Consider the following 18,878-nt stretch of genomic DNA (forward strand, 5'->3'; position numbering starts at 1 on the left):
CCGGCTTTGCAGCAGTGAGCAGTCTTCGGTGCAATCTGCATATAGATGTCAGCCAGGCTTCTACACCAGGCTGTTCTGCAAGAGTTTCTCCCCGTGGCTCCCTGAAGCTTTCCCAGAGCACTCTGAGGGCCCTGAGGTTGGCTGTTCCAGGAATGCAGGACTTTCTTAGCTTTAGGTTCGGCTCTGGAGGGAGAGGTATGCTGGCCAGGGGGCTAAAGGCTTAGGTAGTGGGACACCTGGCAGGCCAGGAACTGGGGGAGGGCCACCCTGCCCACTCGGGATTATTACATCAGCCCCTCCCCTTCCTGCCCTTGGTCCTGGTCACCTTTGTCCTGCAGGTAGTTGCCACCTTGAAGAAACAGCACTGGGCCAGGAGGCAGGACCCCTGGGTTCCAGGGGCAGCTCGGTCGCTGAGCAGCCCCCAGTGCTGGGGACAAGCATGTCTGGCTCTGGGCCTAGTTTCTTCACCTGCCAAGCAAGGATGAGAAGGCCCCACTCTACCTGCCTCCAAGGTTGATGCCCTTCAGCTGGGATGTGGAGGTGTCAGCACCCCCTGGCTACAGGAAGCAGGGCTGCTGGGTGGTGGGACTTGAGTCTCAGCAGAGGAGCACCTGGGGTCAGCTGAGCCAGCCCTCAGGGAGGCGGAGGGGCCCCAGCATCAGGGATGGTGGTGTGGGAGCAACTCTGCTTTTATAAGCCACATGGTTGGATCTTCTTGCCTATTTTCATTTGCAGAAAAGGGCTCCTCTACTTGATTAAGAAAAAATGCCCAGAACACCCAAGGTTTTGCAGTAGGTTTTCCAGCCTCCCAGGACTGACAGTGCCCAGAACAACCCCGAGCAGGCCTCCGGAGGGGCTGTGATAGCCAGGGAGGTGGTCTTTTGAGAGGGTGGGCATGTGGACTCTGGAGTCGGATGGAATTGGAATCTCAGTTCCACCACTTACGAGCTGGGGACCTTAGGTGTGTGTTAGCCTTTCTGATCCTGTTTACTCTTTTGTAAAATGGGGTAATTGAAATGAGAGACTATCTTATTCTCAAAGAGTATATGATTATTAAAGCAAGAATATTCATAATAACCATCTGAACTCTGTGCTGTTGTACGGCGGCAGGGGCATACCGTCATGGGCTCAGGTGAAGGTTTCCCCTCTCGAGAACTGATTCGTGGGGCTTCCAGAAGGGGTACTGCTTCTCTCCCCTTAGTGGGGCCCTGGCATATTAGCTACAGTTTAGAAGAGGCTTCTTCAGCATGATTCTAAGCAGCAGGGCGGACTGGCCATGCTCTGGCTGCTGTCTCAGGCTGGATGTGGAAGGGTATCTGGACCCTTCTATTGCGTGCGGTCCGGTCTCTCAGTTCACACCTGGTCCCTCCCTCACTGGATGATACAGCGGTGAGTGAGACAACCCAGGCCCAACCCTCAAGGAGCTCCCAGGCGAGAGCCCCTTCTCCTTTCTAGGGACTGACTCTGAGTAGGAAGAGCCTGGGCCCCTCGCTCTCTGTGTCCCCTTGGGCGCTTTCCATCCCCTCCCTGCACCAGTGGGTTTCCTCACAATTGTGGGAAGGCACGGGCAGGGCACGGAGTTTGTACTGTGTGGGCTTGTTCCAGTTAGGCATGGATTAGTCTGTGATTCCAGCTGTGTCACCACTGCTCAGGGTCACAGGGAGTCAGCCTGCCCCAGCATGGGCTCTGCCCCTCTAGGCAGCTCCCCCGCTCACCCTTGCCCCTCTGAGAACGTGAGCTCCTTGAAAGCAGTGACCTTTCTGCCTGTCTGCATGTCTAGTACATGTCCTGAAAGCAGGCCCCCCTTAAAGGTTACTGGATAAATGAATAAAATAATTACGGGGCCACGCAAAGCACAATCAGGGGCTGACTTGCGTGACTCACCTAGGAAAGTATGTGGGGTCTTCCAGGGCTTTTTGCTGGAAGTGGGAGGGGGCCTTCTGGTCCCCATTTCTCTCATTCTGGTACCTGCTGCAGGGCTGTGCTGGAGCAAGGAGCTAGATCCTTTGGGCTGGCTGGTGTGGCTGAGGCAGCAGAGACTCTTTCCTCTGAGTCTGACGGCCCACAGTCCATTCTCCATACCACAGTCCAAAACGTGAGACTGTGTCACTCTGTTAGTCAAAGGCTCTCAGCTCATTTAGAATGCAATCCAAGTCCTTGGATCGGCAGGAAGCCCTGGTGTAGCCTGACTCCTGACTAGCACCCTCACATTGGGCTCCACTGCCCCGTCCTCGCCCGCTCTGCTCCAGCCCCAGCGAGCTTCCTGCCGCCCTTGGAACATGCCAAGCATGTCCCCAGCTAAGGGCCTTTGCTGTGTCCTCAGCCTGGGGATGCCCTTCTCCCAGATGTCCCCATGGCTTTTGCTCCCTCGCCTCACTCAGACTACTGTTCAGTTGTCCCCTTATCAGGGAATTCCTGTCTCTGTCCCCTCGTGGGTATGTTTCTCTTCCTAGCACTTATTGCTACCTGAGGTTCTGGTATGTATTTAGTTATTCGCTCTCCGTGTCTCCTGTTATAGTGCAAACACTAAGGCTAGGCGGCTTCTGTCTATTGTGTTCACTGCTGTATCCCCTGCACAGAGCCAGCCGCAAACAACGGTTCAATACATGCTTGGGCCAGTGAATACATGGGTGACCCATGTGTGCGCCCGGGAGTGTAGACGGGACCACTCCCCCGGGGCGGGGGCAAGTGCCTGGCACAGAGCCCAGCACACAGTAGGTACCTGGGGAATCCGTGCTCCCTCCCTCCTCTTCTCCTGTCCTCCTCTCCTGTCCTTCCTTCCAGCCAGCCTTGCATCTTGCTGCAAGGATACAGTGAGCGACAGGACCAGCTTCCCCGAGGGGCGCTCCCAGCTGGGAAGGGGCATTAATATCTCCGTCTAAACCCCCTGCCCTCTGAGCTCATGTTCCACGACTTCTGTCCCCAGTGAGGAGTGGCCACCCACACCTCGCTGACTCTGCAGCTCAAATGGCCACATGAGAGGTACAGCTAGGATTAAATATAGCTCCCGATCGATCCTATTGATTCTTTCTCTCTTCCTTTCCGGCTCGCCCACGTGGCCTGCGAACCTCCTTGGGGGACTTTAGGAGAAGGGGAACCATGGGCACCTTTGGGGAGAGGCCACAGTGGATGTGTGTGGGTGTGTGAGGATAGTGATGCTGAAACGTCTCCAGAAAGGGCTCCTTCCCCCCACCCCCGCTTCTTTCCCCTCCCCTCGACCTGGTCCACCTTCAGAGGGGAGGAAGGGAGTATGATTTGGTGTGACCTCCCAGTGCCTCTTGTGGCAAGGACGTTTCCTCGCTGGAGGATGATGCCTGGAGAGTGGCCAGCCTCGCTGTCAGCACTGGAATTGTAGCGGCCGGCTGGCCACTCCGTGCGGGGTCTGGGTGTGGCCAGCTCTGCCCAGCCTCTCTCTGGCTCCCAGCTCCCCCCACTGCTCTCTCAGGTCTTGGGGATTTTACCCCAAGGCTTGGGGGAAAAGAAACCAATTCTCCTGCTTAGTTTTTTCCAGTTCCCTTTCTCTGGGTCTTCTGTGTCCCTCTTTGTATGTGTCTCTCTGGGTCTCTGTCTGCCTCTTGGTCTTTCCCTGTCGTTTCCTACCCTTCAAACCAAAAGTCTTTAAAGTGAGGCTATGGATTGCCCGCAGGGAAGCCCAGCTAGGGAATCACACTGGAATCAGTCAATCAATCCATCCATCAAAGTCATTTCTTTTTTCTCTGCCATGGCTGACCTGCCTGATGTCTGTCCTGCTCTGCTCACCTCTGTCTGAATCTCTCTGTCTCAGGCTAGCTCCGGGGTTACTCTGCCTGTGTTCAGATCCTGGTCCTACTGCGTGACTCTGGCAAGTAACTTAACTGCTCAGGGCCTCAGTTTCTTCATCTGTAAAATGGGTGTAATAGTTCCTACCTCATGGGGTTGTTGTGAGGATCGAATGAGACATTCCACATTCAGACTCCAAGCACAGTGCCTGACAGATGGTAAATGCTCAAATAAGTATTAGCCGTTTTGTTTTGTTTTGTTTTTTTAATTGTCATTGTTACTCCGTGCATTTAAGAGAAACGGGGAAAAAAAGACAGCGTGAGTTTTTATTGAAAGGGCTTTCTTTCCGGCTCCTTTTTCTTCCACTTTCTCATTTTCCTTTTCTGCTTTCCTCTCTCAGTGCTGGAGAAGGGATTGGGTCCTTCGAGCTCCTGGCCCCCAGCCATGGGCAGGCACTGGGGTCCTGCTCTGTGCTGGGCCCTGGTAAGACTGGCTCTGTGGACTTTGCCTTCAGGGGAGCTGGGTTGTGGGACCCCCCACCCCATCCTGCACTCACCCTCTGGTGCGTGCAGCCTTTCCTTCTAGTCAAAACCAGATCTGAAGTCATTTCATGCCTCTCTGGCTGCGGTTTGAACCCAGACTTGGGTGCTCCTATGGGCTCCTCCACCTCCCAGAATCAGCTCGAAGGTATTTTCCTTAGGGTGACCGTTGGCACCCCTTCCTCCCTCAAGGTCATTTGGAAGTGGAGCTGAGGAGGGATGGGCCCCAACTTTTGGATCTTTGGGCATCCCAACCCACAGACCTCTGCCCCAAGAAGGTGAGGTCAAGCGAAGACCTTCCCTGCCTGCCTTTGGTGTTCGTTCACTCACTAACTCCCCCAGGAAAGGGACTGACATGGAGGAGAAGTGACCGGTGGGGGAGACAGGCTAAGACCCAGACTTCCGTGTTAGCCTGCCTGGGTTTGAATCCTGCCTGCCTTTTAACTCCATCCCTGTCTGACCTTGGGACTCAATTTTCTCACCTGTAAAATGGGGATAATAAAAAAATAGTTCTAATCTCCTGGGATTGTTGTAAGGATGGGTGGGTAGGAGCTCAGAGTTCTAGTGAGTGGCAGGAGTAACACGGCGGGGTGGGGAGGTAGAGAGAAGAGTTGCTAAGGGCATTGACCTGGAATCAGAGACTTGGTTTGAACTTCTACCCTGCTTTTACTAGCTGTGTACCATTAGGTAAGTCCCTTTACCTCCCCGAATCTCGTTTGCTTTAACTTTTAAATAGCTTTATTCATACCTACCTCACCAAGCCCTTTATGCACTTACTACAATTTACTTATTGGTCATTTGCTGTGAGCCAGGTATGGGCTAGGTGCTGGAAACCACAGTGGTGAATGAGACAGGTAAGGGCCTGCCTTCATGGAACTTACCTTCCAGTGGATAGAGACAGACAATAGAAAAGGTAGCAAATAAAACAACTTGGAGAAGAGCTCTGAGGGCAGTGGAGCAGGGGGTGGCTAGAGCTGAACTGGGAGGGTAGTACGACATTGGACAGCATGGCCAGGGAAGGCCTCTCTGAGGAGGTGGCATCTGAGCTGAGATGTCAACCTAGGAAGTGAGAAGCCACTATGGGAAGCTCTGGGCAGAGCAATCTCCAGGCAGAGGAAAAGTGCAAAGGCCCTGAGGTGGGAGTGTGCTTGGTGTCTTAGAGCAAGAACAGTAAGGAGGCTTGTGTGGCTGGAGGGCTGTGAGTGAGGGAGGGAGGTGGGAGCAGGCAGCAGGGGCCAGACCACGTGCCCCTTCCGGGTCCCCGTAAAGAGTCTGGATTTTTAGTGGGTTGGAGATCCATAGGAGGCTTTGGCAGGGACGAGGCACAATTAATTTTATATTTTAAAAGGATCCCTCTGGCTGCTGTGTAGAGAAGAGACTGCTGGGGACAAGAGTGGCAGAGAGAGGATGGGGGCATGCCAGGGTGGTGAGGGGAGAGATACTATCCTCAACCCCTCCCGCCTGGCCTGGGACAGAGGCGAGAATGGAACTGAGCGGAGATGAGGCTCCTAGCTCCTGAGAGCTGCATCTTGGGGGCTTGGGGCTTGAGTCAGGAGAAGGGGCAGCGTGCTGCTGAGGACCAGGCAGGCAGGCTCTGGGGCAAACCTGGTCTGAGCGGGCGGAGTCTCTCTTTCTGTCTTTCTGAGAAATGCTGCTGCTATTACTCCCCAAAGACTTTACATAATCCTGGCCCGGCTCGCTCCTCATTATGTCATGTGCTGAGTGGAGTCTAGGTCACTCCATGGCTTGTTGCAGTCGGGGAAGAACAGACTTCTGGCTCCCTGGGCACAGAGGCTGGTGCAGACCCTGCCCTCGCTGGGGTGAGGGTGACTGGCTTGCAGGGGTGGAGGTGCAGTCCAGCCCCAGCCCCAGGCCCTTTGGATGGCTTAGGCAGAGGCCAGGGCTTCCTGAGATGGGCTGTGGTTAATGAGAGATGGGGGTTGTGCTTTGAGCCAAGTCTTCCCCAGAGCTGGGGGCCCTCCTCTGGGACCCAGGCCCCAGCAGGAAGAGCCAGGCAGACCTGACGTCAGCCCTTCCTGCTGGGTTGCTTCTCTGAACCTCAGTTTCCTACACTGTAAAAAGGGGACAAAGGTACCCAACCTCGTGGGGATATGTGACTTTAGCAGGCTCACATGGGAGCCAGATCCAGCGTGTAGTAGGAGCTCTTCTGAGGACAGAGGCCCAGGCATGTGATGGGGGAGGGCAGACAGAGCAGTTTTCCCCTCGGACTCACTTGGGGTTGCCTGGGCCCCAGCCCTGTGGCCTCACCCTCTTCTTACGGTTTCCCATGCCTGCCCCTCTCCAATGCCAGAGACATTCAGAATAGGGTCAAGCCCCATTCCCACTGCATGGGTAAGGAAACTGGGGCTCAGAGGGTTGTGTGGCTTACTCAAGGTCACACCCCCAGGATGGCAATTCCAGAAATGGAATCAGACCCCATGAATCCCAGTCTAAGGCATTTTCTGATGCACTCACAGTGTGGGGTGCCTGCGACCCTGGAGGATGCTGAGGAAGTTCAGGACAGAGGGCACACCTTGGGGAGGCAAGTTCTGCTCCATCTCTGCCCTTTTACACACATCTGATTTTTTTTCCACTACTGTTCTTTTTTTCTGGGAAAACAGTTTTGTTTTGCAGTTATTAGGAAACTTAAACAATAGTTACTGAGTTTCCCCTACCCAGCCTCTGAGAACAGGGTGCTAGGCCCTTTACAGCATCATTTTGTATAATCCTCACCATAACTGTTGAAGACTGGAGATGTCTATTCCCATTTTACAGATGAAGAAACTGAGGCCCAAGGTCATACAGTGGCAAGTGGGGCCAGGGATTCGTATCCATATCTGTGCATTTCAAAGCTCTCACCTATCCCCTTACACATGCTACCTTCGTCAGAAGCTCCTAGAGTTGGGGACCCTCCTGACCCCCCAGCAACCCCCATCCCGTGTGGGGCCTGAGCTTTGTGAGGAGATACAGAAAGCAAGTCCCAGAGCTGCTGTGATGTTTGGCCCTTGGTTCCCAGGAACCAAGGTAAGAGGAGAGTTAATGGGGAATTTGAGTTAAGGGGAACAGGGAACAGGAAGGGCTTATAACCCCCTATCTCAGTGTTGGTTAATATTCTCAACTCAGTGTTTACTAGGGATGGGGGAAGGTGGAGAGAAGAATGTGCCCCCCACCCTTGTTCCTAGAATTACTAAATTCTTGTTAGATCTTTAAATTTTATATAAATTCTTCTTTTTTTCCTTGGAAAGGTGGGTATCATATTTTAATTAGTAGTGGTGTCAAAGGAAGGCTAGATTAATTATTTGGAAATCCTGAGCTCCAGATGGTTTTAATTTTCACAGCAGGGCATCAGGGTATTTATTTAAAATTTTTTTATTAAAATCATACCTAGTGTATTTTAGGGGCACTGAGGTACACTCTCTGTGGCTCCAAGGATACTGTATTTAGGGCTATGATTTTTGTTATTGAGAAGCAAGTCCCTTGTCACTGAAATAAAAATTTTTTGGGTGAGGGAGGGGCAGGTGCTGGGAAGCAAAGAGTGAGGGGAGGGAGGGTGAGAATGGGGGGGTGGTCATAGGCAAAGAAGGGGGTGGTGGTGGTGGGAAATCCAGGCACAGGGATTCAGGTTCAGAGAGGGCACATGACCTGCCAAAGTCACACAGCACCCTACTGGGGAGAAAATGTGGACTGGAGGGGTCTCACAGTATGCCTAATCAAGAGACAGTCACCCTTTGGCCACTTGATGTCCTTGTTTAGTCAGGCCTTTGGGGATCAGCTCTGGACACCCCCATCCTGAGGGAGGCTCTGTGGAGCATAGATGGTTTAGCATGGGGCCTCCCACTCCTGACCAGGGGGTATTGGGTCCTGGTTGGGACTTCCGGGCTCCTGGGAGGTAGTTATTCTTCAGCCTTGGTGGCCTTGATCGAGGAAGGTGAAGTATTATGCAGATAGCCTCCTTTCCCCAGGGACTCGAAACACCCCTCCCTGACCCTTCCCCACTTCAAGTGGCCAGGGCACTCCCTCACCCATATCCCCAGAGGGGAGGGGACTCTCCAGATGTTGTTTTCCCTGGAGGAAGGGGCCTGTGACCTAAATTTTGGAGGAAGCAGCTTGGCATTCCACAAGGCAAGGTGTGTGTGTGTGTGTTTTGTGTGCGTGTGCGTAGTGTGCATGCCTGTGTGAGCTCACGTGCCTCTGAATGTCTGACCCCTTAGTTCAGAGACTGCTGCTTTTCTGGGGTTATTTTTGTGGCTGTCTGTCCTGCCTTGGGGAAGGGTGTTGGCGGGGGAGGGTAAGCGGATGACGAGGGGAGGAGAAGGCACACTGGTCTTCAGCCACAAGGGGCGATCTGGGTCCCAAGTGGAGTCAAGAGAGGCTGGGAGTCGGGGAACAGGTGTCAGACAGCTTCTCTCCCTGCCTAAGGGGCAGGCTGCTCCAGAGAGACCTGTCAGAGGCATCCCCCATGCCTGATTTTGGGGGCAGTGGGAGGTCCGGGGACAGGGTCAGGGATCATGTCGCTGAGTCTTTAGGCCAGCCATTGCCCCTGGTAAAAAAATGTGTCTTGTTCTCCTTCTGCCTTTCGAAGCCCAGCTCCTAGTGGAGACAGATACCTTCGGTAGTCAAGTCCGGATCAAGGGCAAGGAGACGGAATTCTACCTGTGTATGAACCGGAAAGGCAAGCTTGTGGGGAAGGTAAGTGATGGTCTGGATTGGGTGGGTCCCCCGGCAGCTCTGGGTAGATGGAACAGTATGTCCAGGGCCCTATCAGCCCCAAATGGAAAACAGGCCCCATGAATGTGTGTGTGTGTGTGTGTATGTGTATGTGTGAGATTCCCATTGTGATCTCTTCCTTTCACCACCCCACTTCTTCTCTGTCCCCACACCTGCAGCCTGCCAGGCCGAGGTATCTGTGGCTGTGACTTTCGTGAGCACACAGGGCCCTGATCTCTCCTGGTGGATGTGGAGCTCTGGCTTGCTTGGTAGTGGGAGAATCCTCGAGGGGTTCTGAGGCTCCCTGCCTGAATGTACCTGATGTCTGGGAACAGGGAACCATTAGGCCAAGGGCAGGGGCTGCAGCATTGTTTTAACAATCACCAGGGGTTTACGACTCCTCAAAGCAGCGCCTCTGGAACCCAGCAGCCTTGTCAGCTCTGGGCCTCATGATTCTAGCATTTCAGGAAGATTTTATTACTTTGGAATAGGCAAGAGAGCTGCATGTAACAAATTAGGGCAGGGGTGGGGTGTGGACCCACATGCCAGGGGTTCTGAGCCCACACTGATGCTGCCCCCCTTTTTCCTAGTGTCTGTTTGTGAAGTTCATACACTTGCTTCCTTTGGATGTTCCAGTGGAAAGCATTACTGGTGGTAGCTCTATAGTGGCATGCTCCGTGTTCCCTTCTCTCTGCAGGGACCCGACTCATCCCCTATCCACCTTGTATAATGGAGGGGGGTGGTGGCTTCTGCTGAACAGGTGGAGTGGGGGGTGGAGGGCAGACCCAGATTCCAAGGAGGATGGCTTCTTCGACTTGGCGGCAAGACCTTGGGTGATGATTTGCATTTTTTACACCTTGTTGGGGGGAAGGAAGCATGACCTCAACTCCTGTTTAAGCCATGGTTTTGACTTCCTGAATCCCCCAATTCTTATCTGTCTCCCCTCCCCCATTCCCAAGTGCCTGTAGAGAAGGTAACAGGCCAGGGACCTGTTACCTGGCTGGACAGAGCCAGGGTATTGTTGCTTATTATTTGTTAATAACAAAGGTACCAACAGCCTCTGTTAATTGAGCACCTGCTTTCTGCTGTGCACTGAGCAAAAATGCTCCAAAATAATCCCAAGAGTTTGGTACTGCCACCATCCCCATTTCACAGATGAGAAAGCTGAGGCTTGGCCACATCCGGGCACTTGTCCCAGGTCCCACGCTAGAGGTAGGCGGGCTTCAAAGCCCGGTTTGGAAGGCAAAGGAATCCAGCTGCACTGCCCACACCGACTGGAGCTTCTCAAAGAGCAAAATAATAGTAATCCGTGTAGCGCGGCCCCGGGATGCCAAGGAGTGGTTTTAATTAGTGATTCACTTTCCGCGTCCCGAGGCCGGCCGGCCAGCCAGCGAGGGGGTCCGGGGCAGGGGCGGCGGGCAGGCCGGGCGCCGGGTGCCCTGGCCTGGCCGTGCGTTTCCTGTGGCGGCGCGGCAAGCACCGCGTCAGGCGCTTTGTTCTCCTGCCCGCCTGGGCCGCCTCCCAGGCCCAACCTGCTTGCAATTGTGGGCTCGGCTTTCTCCCCCCCCCCCACCTTTTTTTTTCTGTTTAAAGGAGGGGCCGCGCTGCAGCCCGCCGTGCCCAGTGCCTGCGCGCCCCTCCCTCCCCGTCTACGCGGTTCCCGGCATCTTGACCCCAGGAGGGCCGTCTTGGGGTCAAAAGAACAGCCCCGTCCCTTCGGGCCGCTCCCCGCCGCCGGCCGCCCTCCGCCCGCCCGCCGGCTGGCCGCTGAGTCACCGCTTCCACAGGAGCCGGCTCCGATTTCCTGCCCCCTCGCCCTCTCTCCCGTCATTAATATTGGGGATGGTTCAGCTGGCGGCGAGGCTTCGCGTAGCCCAGGGAGGCTCGCCCCCGCCCGCCCCCGCCCCTCCCCTCCACTCCCCTCCCCTCCCCTCCCCTCGCTCCGCCCCGCTTGCTGCAGCTCCCCCCATCATCTGTTTCCGGTCTTCTGGGCTGACCTGGGAGGCTCCAAGGGCGCCCCACCAACCCACCCCACCCTAGTCCCCCTGTCCTGACTTTGCCCTGGGCAGGTCCCCCTGTTGGCCTCTGCCTAGCCCAGCGCCCCTCACTCTCTCTGGCTCCTGCAGCTGGAACCCCAGGCCCTTGGGTTGCTGTTCCATCACAGACTCCCCAGCCAGTCAGACCCCGGTCCTGGAATTACTCTTGGTAGCTGGTGTGTCTGTTCCTTCCGTAACTCCTGCCTCTGTTCTGGCCTCATACCTTCTCGGGAATAACGTTCCTCAGCGGCCTCAGGCTCCACCTCCAGGCCTTTCCCCAGTGCCCACCCTCAGCTTTCTAAAGCGCAAAAGGGATCAGGTCTTCCCCACCCTCTGCCCCCAGCTCAGCTCAGAACCAGTCCCTGGGTCCTCACCATCTACCCAAGAAAGGCTACACTCCTTGGGGAGAGCTTCCCTGCCCTCGTGGTCCTTGTGTCACGGACACATGGCACTGCCAGCCTCTACTCCCTGATGGCGCCTTCAGGCTTTGTGCATGCTGTACCCTCTGCCAGGACTGCCCTTCCCTTGACCATCCGCCTGGATGAGTCCTGGCTCATCCTGCCGTAGCCTCTGGCTTCACTGACTGCTCAGTCAGCGCACCCGCCCTGGAGCCCGTAGCCCGTCGCACAGCCGTCTCTCTCCGGTCTGCTTACCTGGGTTGTCACTGTCTGTCTTCGTGCCTGCAGCCCCCGCTGCATCCAATTGTGGATCCATCCATCATGCTTCTTGTACCTGCCCAAAGGGCTGCAGGGGCACCAAAGAAATAGAAATGTGGCTGCTTGCTTTCTGAGGATTGATTCTTAACCTACAGCCAGAATTAGCCACATGAGGCCCAGGAATCCAAGTGCCCTGACCTCACTGAGCCTCAGTGTCCTCACCTGTAAAATGGGAAGATAACGCTGGCACTTAGTAGGCACTTACTTGTTGAACAGGAGTTACCTTCCTCTTTGAAGCCAGGTCCTTCATCTGTGGGAATCCTTGACCTCAGCTTAGGCTCTGGATCCTTTGGCTCAACAGGATAGCTTCCTTGGATGGTCTAGACCCTGGGTGTCAATCTTCTACATTTCTGGCCACAGCTGGACACATCTGCTGAGCCCCCAGCAGAGCCTTTGCCAATGTTCCAGACCCTTGGCTGTGCTACTCCCTCTGCTGCATTGTACCCATCATATGCCAGAGCTCTTCTCCCGAGCCCCTGAGAGAGAAGTAGCCCCGCTTCTCCTTGCCACCTCTCTGGACCCCACGTCCACCTGACCTAGGAGATAGCACTTCCTTTCATTCCATAAAGAGTTGTTGAGTGTCAAACACTATGTACCAGGCAGTTTTTCCCCATTTGTGGAGATTCAGCCCAGATGGATTTTTCTCAACTGCCCCCTCCTGTGTGATTACTGGTGTTTCCTCTTTGGGGCAACATAGGGCCCCAGACCCTTTCAGGGCAGAGGGTACCCTGCCTACCACTGTATCTTTGTGAAGACTGCTTTGGTTGGAAGTGACTGAAACCCAATTCAAAATGCCTTTAAGCAAAAAAGGACTTTTTTGCCTATGTAACCAGGGGGTAGTTCTAGTTTCATGGAAGACTAGATCTAGGGGCCAAATGATGTGATCAGGTTTCAGTCTTCAGGTCAAATAGAAGGAATAGGACTCCAGTTTGGAAGGAAGGAGGTTGGAGGTGGTAGAGGGGGAGAGATGATCAAATTCTACTAAATCACCAAGGTTCCGGGATGGGCTATTCACTTACTCTCTAAATATTGATGATCTGCCTTGCCTGAACTGATTGAGTCAGCATTTTCAGGGGTGAGGCCCATGCATATGTGTTTTTTTAAATCTCTGCGGGCCATAAGCAGGGTTATAGAGGTAGTCAGCAGAGGTGAGGGTCAAGCCCCGGGACAGCCTACTGTTAGCTTCTTATCCACTGGGTCTGAGTTCATGGTGGGGAACTTGTGACCATCATAGGCCCCATGGCTCCTCCCAAGGGGCTCCTGACCTCTGGAGTGCCGGGAATCTCAGCCTGAAGTCCAGATCCTCAACCCAGACGTGGATGAGCACGTGTGCCAGGCAGTGTGCTGGCCCTTGAACCTCCGAGTTCTTGCTTCATGCCCACGGTGGCTCTGTGGGCCTGGGGGAGAGGAGGTGTTTTGATGGGCAGTGCCCACTCTTCCACACCCTTTCTCCTCATGGGCCTGTCTGGCGCTAGACAGCAGAGAAGGAAGCTACACGTGGCAAACACAGGTTCAAATCCTGGCTCTGCCACTTAACAAGCTCCGTGACCTTGGGAAAGCCATTTTTGCCTCTTTGAACTGTTTTCTTCTACCAGGTAGAGTCTGCCTTTGCAAGTTGAGAGGATTAAATGAGGTAATGCATGTGGAAATGTCTGGCCTATAGTTGGCAATCAATAAATTCTGAATGATTGAGTGAATGGATGAGGAGGGAGCCCAAGGCTGGCAGGCGGGGAGCTCCAGCCCTCTGTTCACTCTTCTCAACACATCCTCCAGAGGAGGGGCCTCTCATAGCTCATGACTGTCTCTGGGACCTTAGTAAGGGATCCAGGAGGCAGAGTCCATTTTCTTTTGGAGGAAAACCCATTCATGTGTCAACCCCACCATTTCTATCTGAGCAGAACTCTCATCCATTTAACCACAAATGCTCTGGGCACCCCTGTCTTGGGCTAAGATTTGTGCCGAGCCAGGAGAGCAACTGAGAAGCAGTCCTGACCTCCTGAAGCTCTTGGGCTGATGAAGAGGCAGGCAGATACAGAATTGCTCTGTTGGGGGGCGGCGGGAGAAGGAATGGGTGTTGAGGGGTTTCAGAAGATGGAGTATGTGAGTTCAGTAAAGCCTGGTGCTTAAATGGAGTCTTGAAGGAAGAGGAGGAAATATCCAGGGAGCTAGATGGCAGTCAGGGAAGGCTTCTCAGGGGAGGTGGTTACTGAACTGAGCCTTGAAGGTTGAAAGCAGTTTTCCAGGCAGATGCTCTAGGGTAGGGAAACAGCCATGGTGTAGCCTTTATTCAGTTTGCTCCGACCGTTCCATCGAACAGCCAAGGGACCTGGACTCAGGTTGGATAGGCAGCTTCCAGAATTATTCATGGGGGACCCAGAGCCCAGAGACCACTCCTTCCTATCAGCCTTGCACATATGCCCAGCTTCCCTCACAGTAGTCCCTCACTCCTCACCCAGCCCCTGATGTCCTCTGGGTCCTGTGTGTGTCTCCCAGGCCCCCCCACCACCGCCCACTCTGCAGCCTCCTCAAAAGATCTCTCCTCCAGAGAATGTTTTCTTACCCTGCCTATCCCGTTCTGCGAAGTTCAGCATTTTGTCTGCAGGGCCCAAGCTTGCCCTCTGCTCAAAGGTGAACGTTCCTGGAAGCTCCGGCCCGTTTTCCACTTCAAACAAAAGGCTGGAACTCGCACCTCAGTCTCCACGCACAGCCAGACCGCTGGGCTTCCAACTTGGCTGGGCATCCGTCTGTAACGAGGAGTGGGCCCGGCCTAAATTTGGAGATGTTAGCTGGAAACTCGAGTGCTGCTAATTCAGGCCTTCCAACTTTGTGTGTTTCCCACTCTTCCACACAGAGCAATTCGACTTTCTCAAGGAGGAGATTCAAAGCCTGCTTCGCACCACTCTTTGTCCAGATCCAAGGAGGGAGGCCAGACTGTCCGAACCACCTGCTCTTCAGGAATAATTTAACAAGTTCCTACTGTGTGCCAGCCTCGTTTATAAGCGTCATTCCTCGTAACATCTCTATGACGCAGGAGTCGTTTTCCCTATTTGATCCGGGCGAGGAATCCAAAGTTTAGAGAGTGGAATTAACTAGCCTGAGGTCACATAAGGAAGTGTTAGAGTTGATTCAACTTCTGACTCTGAATCTAGCGCTCCTTGCCTAGCATAGTCTCCCAGGGAGCTCACCTGGGACCCTGAAGTCTCAGAACCAGAGGTACAGGCTTTGGAGTTTGGCCATGCCAAAACTCTTATTTTTAGAGGTTCCCACCAGTCTTCACACCAAACATTAAGATGTACCACATCCCACATGTAATGGAGTTTATGTTTAACTATATAACAGTGGAGTTGATTGGCAGTTGAGTAGTTGGCTTCATCTCAGGTTTAGTGCACGTTAGTTGGGACTCCTTTCTGTTGCATGTGGTAGGACACAGTCTCAACTGTTTTAAAGGACATGAGATATTATTGGCCCACATAACAGTGAGGTAACTTGAGTTTCAGATGCAGCTCGGTCCAGAAGCTAAAAGATGTGAGGAGGAATCGGTTTCTGTCATTCTCTTCCTCTTGGCTTTCCTTGCTCCAAGCTGGCTTTGTCGTCAAACAGAATTTCCCCTCATGGTGGTACAATGGCTGCCTTCGCTTCAGCATTACATGGTTCCCAAGTGTAAATCGGCTTGTGATTTTGGGGATTACGTACACAAGAGTCTCAGGGAACGCTGATTGGATGGCTCAGGCCACATGCTGTGCTCTGCACCAGTCATGGGAAATAATGTTTTGATTGGTCAGGTCTAGGTCTCTTGTTCTAGTAGAGCTGAGGTGGAAGCCCCTGGTTACAGGGTGGAGAGTGGAAGAGATGGATCCCTGAGTGGTAATGGGAGGATGTTACCTAATTGGTGAGTAGGGGAGGATGCAGGGGCTAGTATGACAAATCCACTCCATAGATCCAGGGAGTGAAATTGCTGAGGCCAAAGCTTGGGTCAGGCCCTCTCTACTCCGCTACCCCAAGCCTTGACCACCTGCCCATGCCCTCTCTACATAGCTCTGTCCCTTGCGCCTGTCCTCCCCCTTCTCACCTCCTCCTTCTCTCTCTTCCTGCAGCCCGATGGCACCAGCAAAGAGTGTGTGTTCATCGAGAAGGTCCTGGAGAACAACTACACAGCCCTGATGTCGGCCAAGTACTCTGGCTGGTACGTGGGCTTCACCAAGAAGGGGCGACCACGGAAAGGCCCCAAGACCCGGGAGAACCAGCAGGATGTCCACTTCATGAAGCGCTACCCCAAGGGACAGGCAGAGCTGCAGAAGCCCTTCAAGTACACCACAGTGACCAAGCGGTCCCGGCGGATCCGCCCCACACACCCCGGCTAGGCTGGCCCCGCTGTGGCCCTGCCAGGCTTCCCCAGCCCACACTCACACTCACAGAGAACTGCAATCAGAGGAATATTTTTACATGAAAAATAAGGAAGAATTTCTATTTTTGTATATTGTGTTTAAAAGAAGACAAAAAACTGAACCAAAATTCTTGGGGGAGGGGAGCGATAAGGATTTTATTGTTGACTTGAAACTCCCTATGACAAAAGACTCACACCAAGGGACTGTTGTCAACACACAGGTGCTTGTGTCTCTCTAGGAACAGACAACTCTAAACTTGTCCCCAGAGGAGGACTTGAATGAGGAAAACGACACTCTGAGAAACCAAAGTCCTTTTTCCCAAAGGTTCTGAAAGCAAAAAAAAAAAAAAAAAAAAAAAAAAAAGAAAGACAAAAGAAAGACAAAAAAAAGCAAAAAAAACAAAAAAGAGAGAGAGAAAAACAAAGAGAAAGTAGTATCCCCTCACCCCCAACATACACCCCCTCTTTCCCAATCCCCTGTCCCTGCCCCAAACTCCAACAAAAATCGCTCTCTGGTTTGCAGTCATTTATTTATTGTCTGCTGCAAGCTGCCCCGAGACACCGCGCAGGGAAGGTGTGCCCCTCGGAATTCTCGGCGCCTCGACTTCCGACGACAGACGGCCTCGTCCAATCATGGTGACCCTGCATTACTCACAGTTCTGGAGGATGCTGCTATCAACCTTCCATGACTCACGTGACCTAGTACACCAATGAATAAGGGAATATTTTAAAACCAGCTATATTATATATATTATATATATATAAGCTATTTATTTCACCTCTCTGTATATTGCAGTTTCATGAACCAAGTATTACTGCCTCAACAATTAAAAACAATCGACAAATTATTTAAAAAACCATGAGGCGAGTGGTGGCCGGGGGCGGGGCTCAGGTGCCCTTTGTGTTTCATTCTTCTCAGTCTGAGGTCATTGGGCTGAGAGCTGGGGCCTTGCTTATTCATTCATTCATTCATTCATTCATTCGACATGGGCACTGTTGTAGGCACTGAGAATGCAGCCTTAAACAAAGCAGATGGAAACCCTTGCCTCCAGAAAGATTAAATTCTAGTGAGTCATGATTCAGTGGTTTACTCAGTCATATGTTCACATACACGTGCTCTCACATACATTTACTCTGCACCTCCTATGTTCCAAGGCCTTTCAAGGCCCTGGGGCTTTATCAAAGAACACAAGACAAAAAAATCCCAGCCCGCAGGGGACTTCACTTATAGTAATTCTCTTGATAGCAATGATTCTTTGCTTCATTCATTGACTTATTACTGGAATCACTTATTCAACATATATTTATTTAGCCCTTACTAAATGCCAGGCACTCTTTTAGGTATTGAAAATTCATCAAAGAACAAAACAGACAAAAAAAAAAATCATGCTTCATGGAATTTGCAGTCTAGGGATTATTGATTGAGTCATTTGTGGAGTCGGCACCTGGGTTTTGCCAGGCACAGGCTGAACAAGGCAGTGGTGGTCCCCACTCTCCTTCTTCTGGTGGTGGAGGGGGTCAGAGGGCCCAGGTCAGGAGGGGACCTGGTGTTTCTCTCCTCAGACTCTCACGGGCTGGATCATGAGTGTGTTTGGCATCGTGAACTTCCAGGGGCCTTTTCTCCTACGTCTTCTTTCCCAGGGCCTGCCCCAGGATGTGGAGGTGGAAAGCAGATTGGGCTTGAGGTTGACTGAGGCAAAGGTGCCTCTTATAAGTGTCCTGCTGCTGTCACCTGCCTCCCTTGAAAACGCCGCTTGCCAAGAATGGCCAGAAGAGGTCCCCCGTGAGGCCCTACGGAGAAGGAAGGGGCAGGGCTGGGGGGTGGCGTGGGGGACAGTAGCACCTTCTCTGCAGAGAGCTCCTGGACAGGGACGGAGCTTGGCTTCTTCCGAGCTCCCTCTATGACCCGCCTCTGAGCTCAGGCCGAGCACAATGCTTGGTTCTGTCTTTCTTTATCCCTGGGCCGCATCCTGCGTCCTGTGTGTCTGTGGCTCACTCTCCTGCCTGTCACATCACATCTCCTGAGGACTTTGTGAAGCCCTTTCAGGTGCACAATCTCATTGTGACCTCCTGATAACTTGCGAAGAAGGTACTATCATTATCCCCATCTTATAGACGAGGAAAAGTTTGGCTGCTTCCCTGCGGTCACGGAAAAAGTGGTGGGGCCGGTATCCAAATCCTAGACTCTCTAGGACTGCAGTAGCTGCCACTTGGTGAGTGCTTACTGGGTGTCAGACCCCCTGCTAGGTGCTTCATGTCCACCGCCCAGGCATCCAGCAAACATCCCTTGTGTGGGACAGAGTTTGACAGGTGAACAGACTGGGGCTCAGAGAGATCACTGACATGCCCAAGACCTCAGGGAGCAGGTGACTGAGTTTGAGATCTTGGTGATAATAATTGTGATTATGGTTGTCATTTATTGGGCACCTATTATGTGTCAGTTCCTTTCATCCTCTATTATTTTATTGAAACAATTACCCTATGAGATGGATATGTACTATCTTTTGCATTGGAGGTTTCAGAGAAGTGAAATGATCTGCCCAAAGCAATCCAAGCCAGAAAATCGTGGCACCAGAATTCAATCAACCAATCATTCATTCACCTGATAAATATGTATTGTTTACTCTGTGCCAGATGCTGGATATACCGCAATGAGCTGAGCAGAGCCCTTGCCCTCATGGAGCTTACATTCCATTGGGGAAGATACAGTAAGCCAAATAAATATAAAATATGTCAG

The 18,878-nt window shown here is 52.9% G+C and overlaps 1 protein-coding gene across 1 annotated transcript in view; it reads left to right on the forward strand.

Annotated features, from left to right (window-relative positions):
- FGF18 (fibroblast growth factor 18) overlaps nucleotides 1-16,493 on the forward strand; it is a 33,969-nt gene extending 17,476 nt beyond the window's left edge. Inside the window, exons 4-5 of the mRNA XM_036847790.1 lie at nucleotides 8,881-8,987; nucleotides 15,852-16,493. Coding sequence (XP_036703685.1) covers nucleotides 8,881-8,987; nucleotides 15,852-16,118 — 374 coding nt within the window. The 3' untranslated portion in view covers nucleotides 16,119-16,493. The remainder of the gene's footprint in view (nucleotides 1-8,880; nucleotides 8,988-15,851) is intronic.
- Nucleotides 16,494-18,878: the final 2,385 nt, after the last annotated feature.

Source organism: Balaenoptera musculus, chromosome 3, assembly GCF_009873245.2.
Source record: "Balaenoptera musculus isolate JJ_BM4_2016_0621 chromosome 3, mBalMus1.pri.v3, whole genome shotgun sequence".
Lineage (NCBI taxonomy): Eukaryota > Metazoa > Chordata > Mammalia > Artiodactyla > Balaenopteridae > Balaenoptera > Balaenoptera musculus.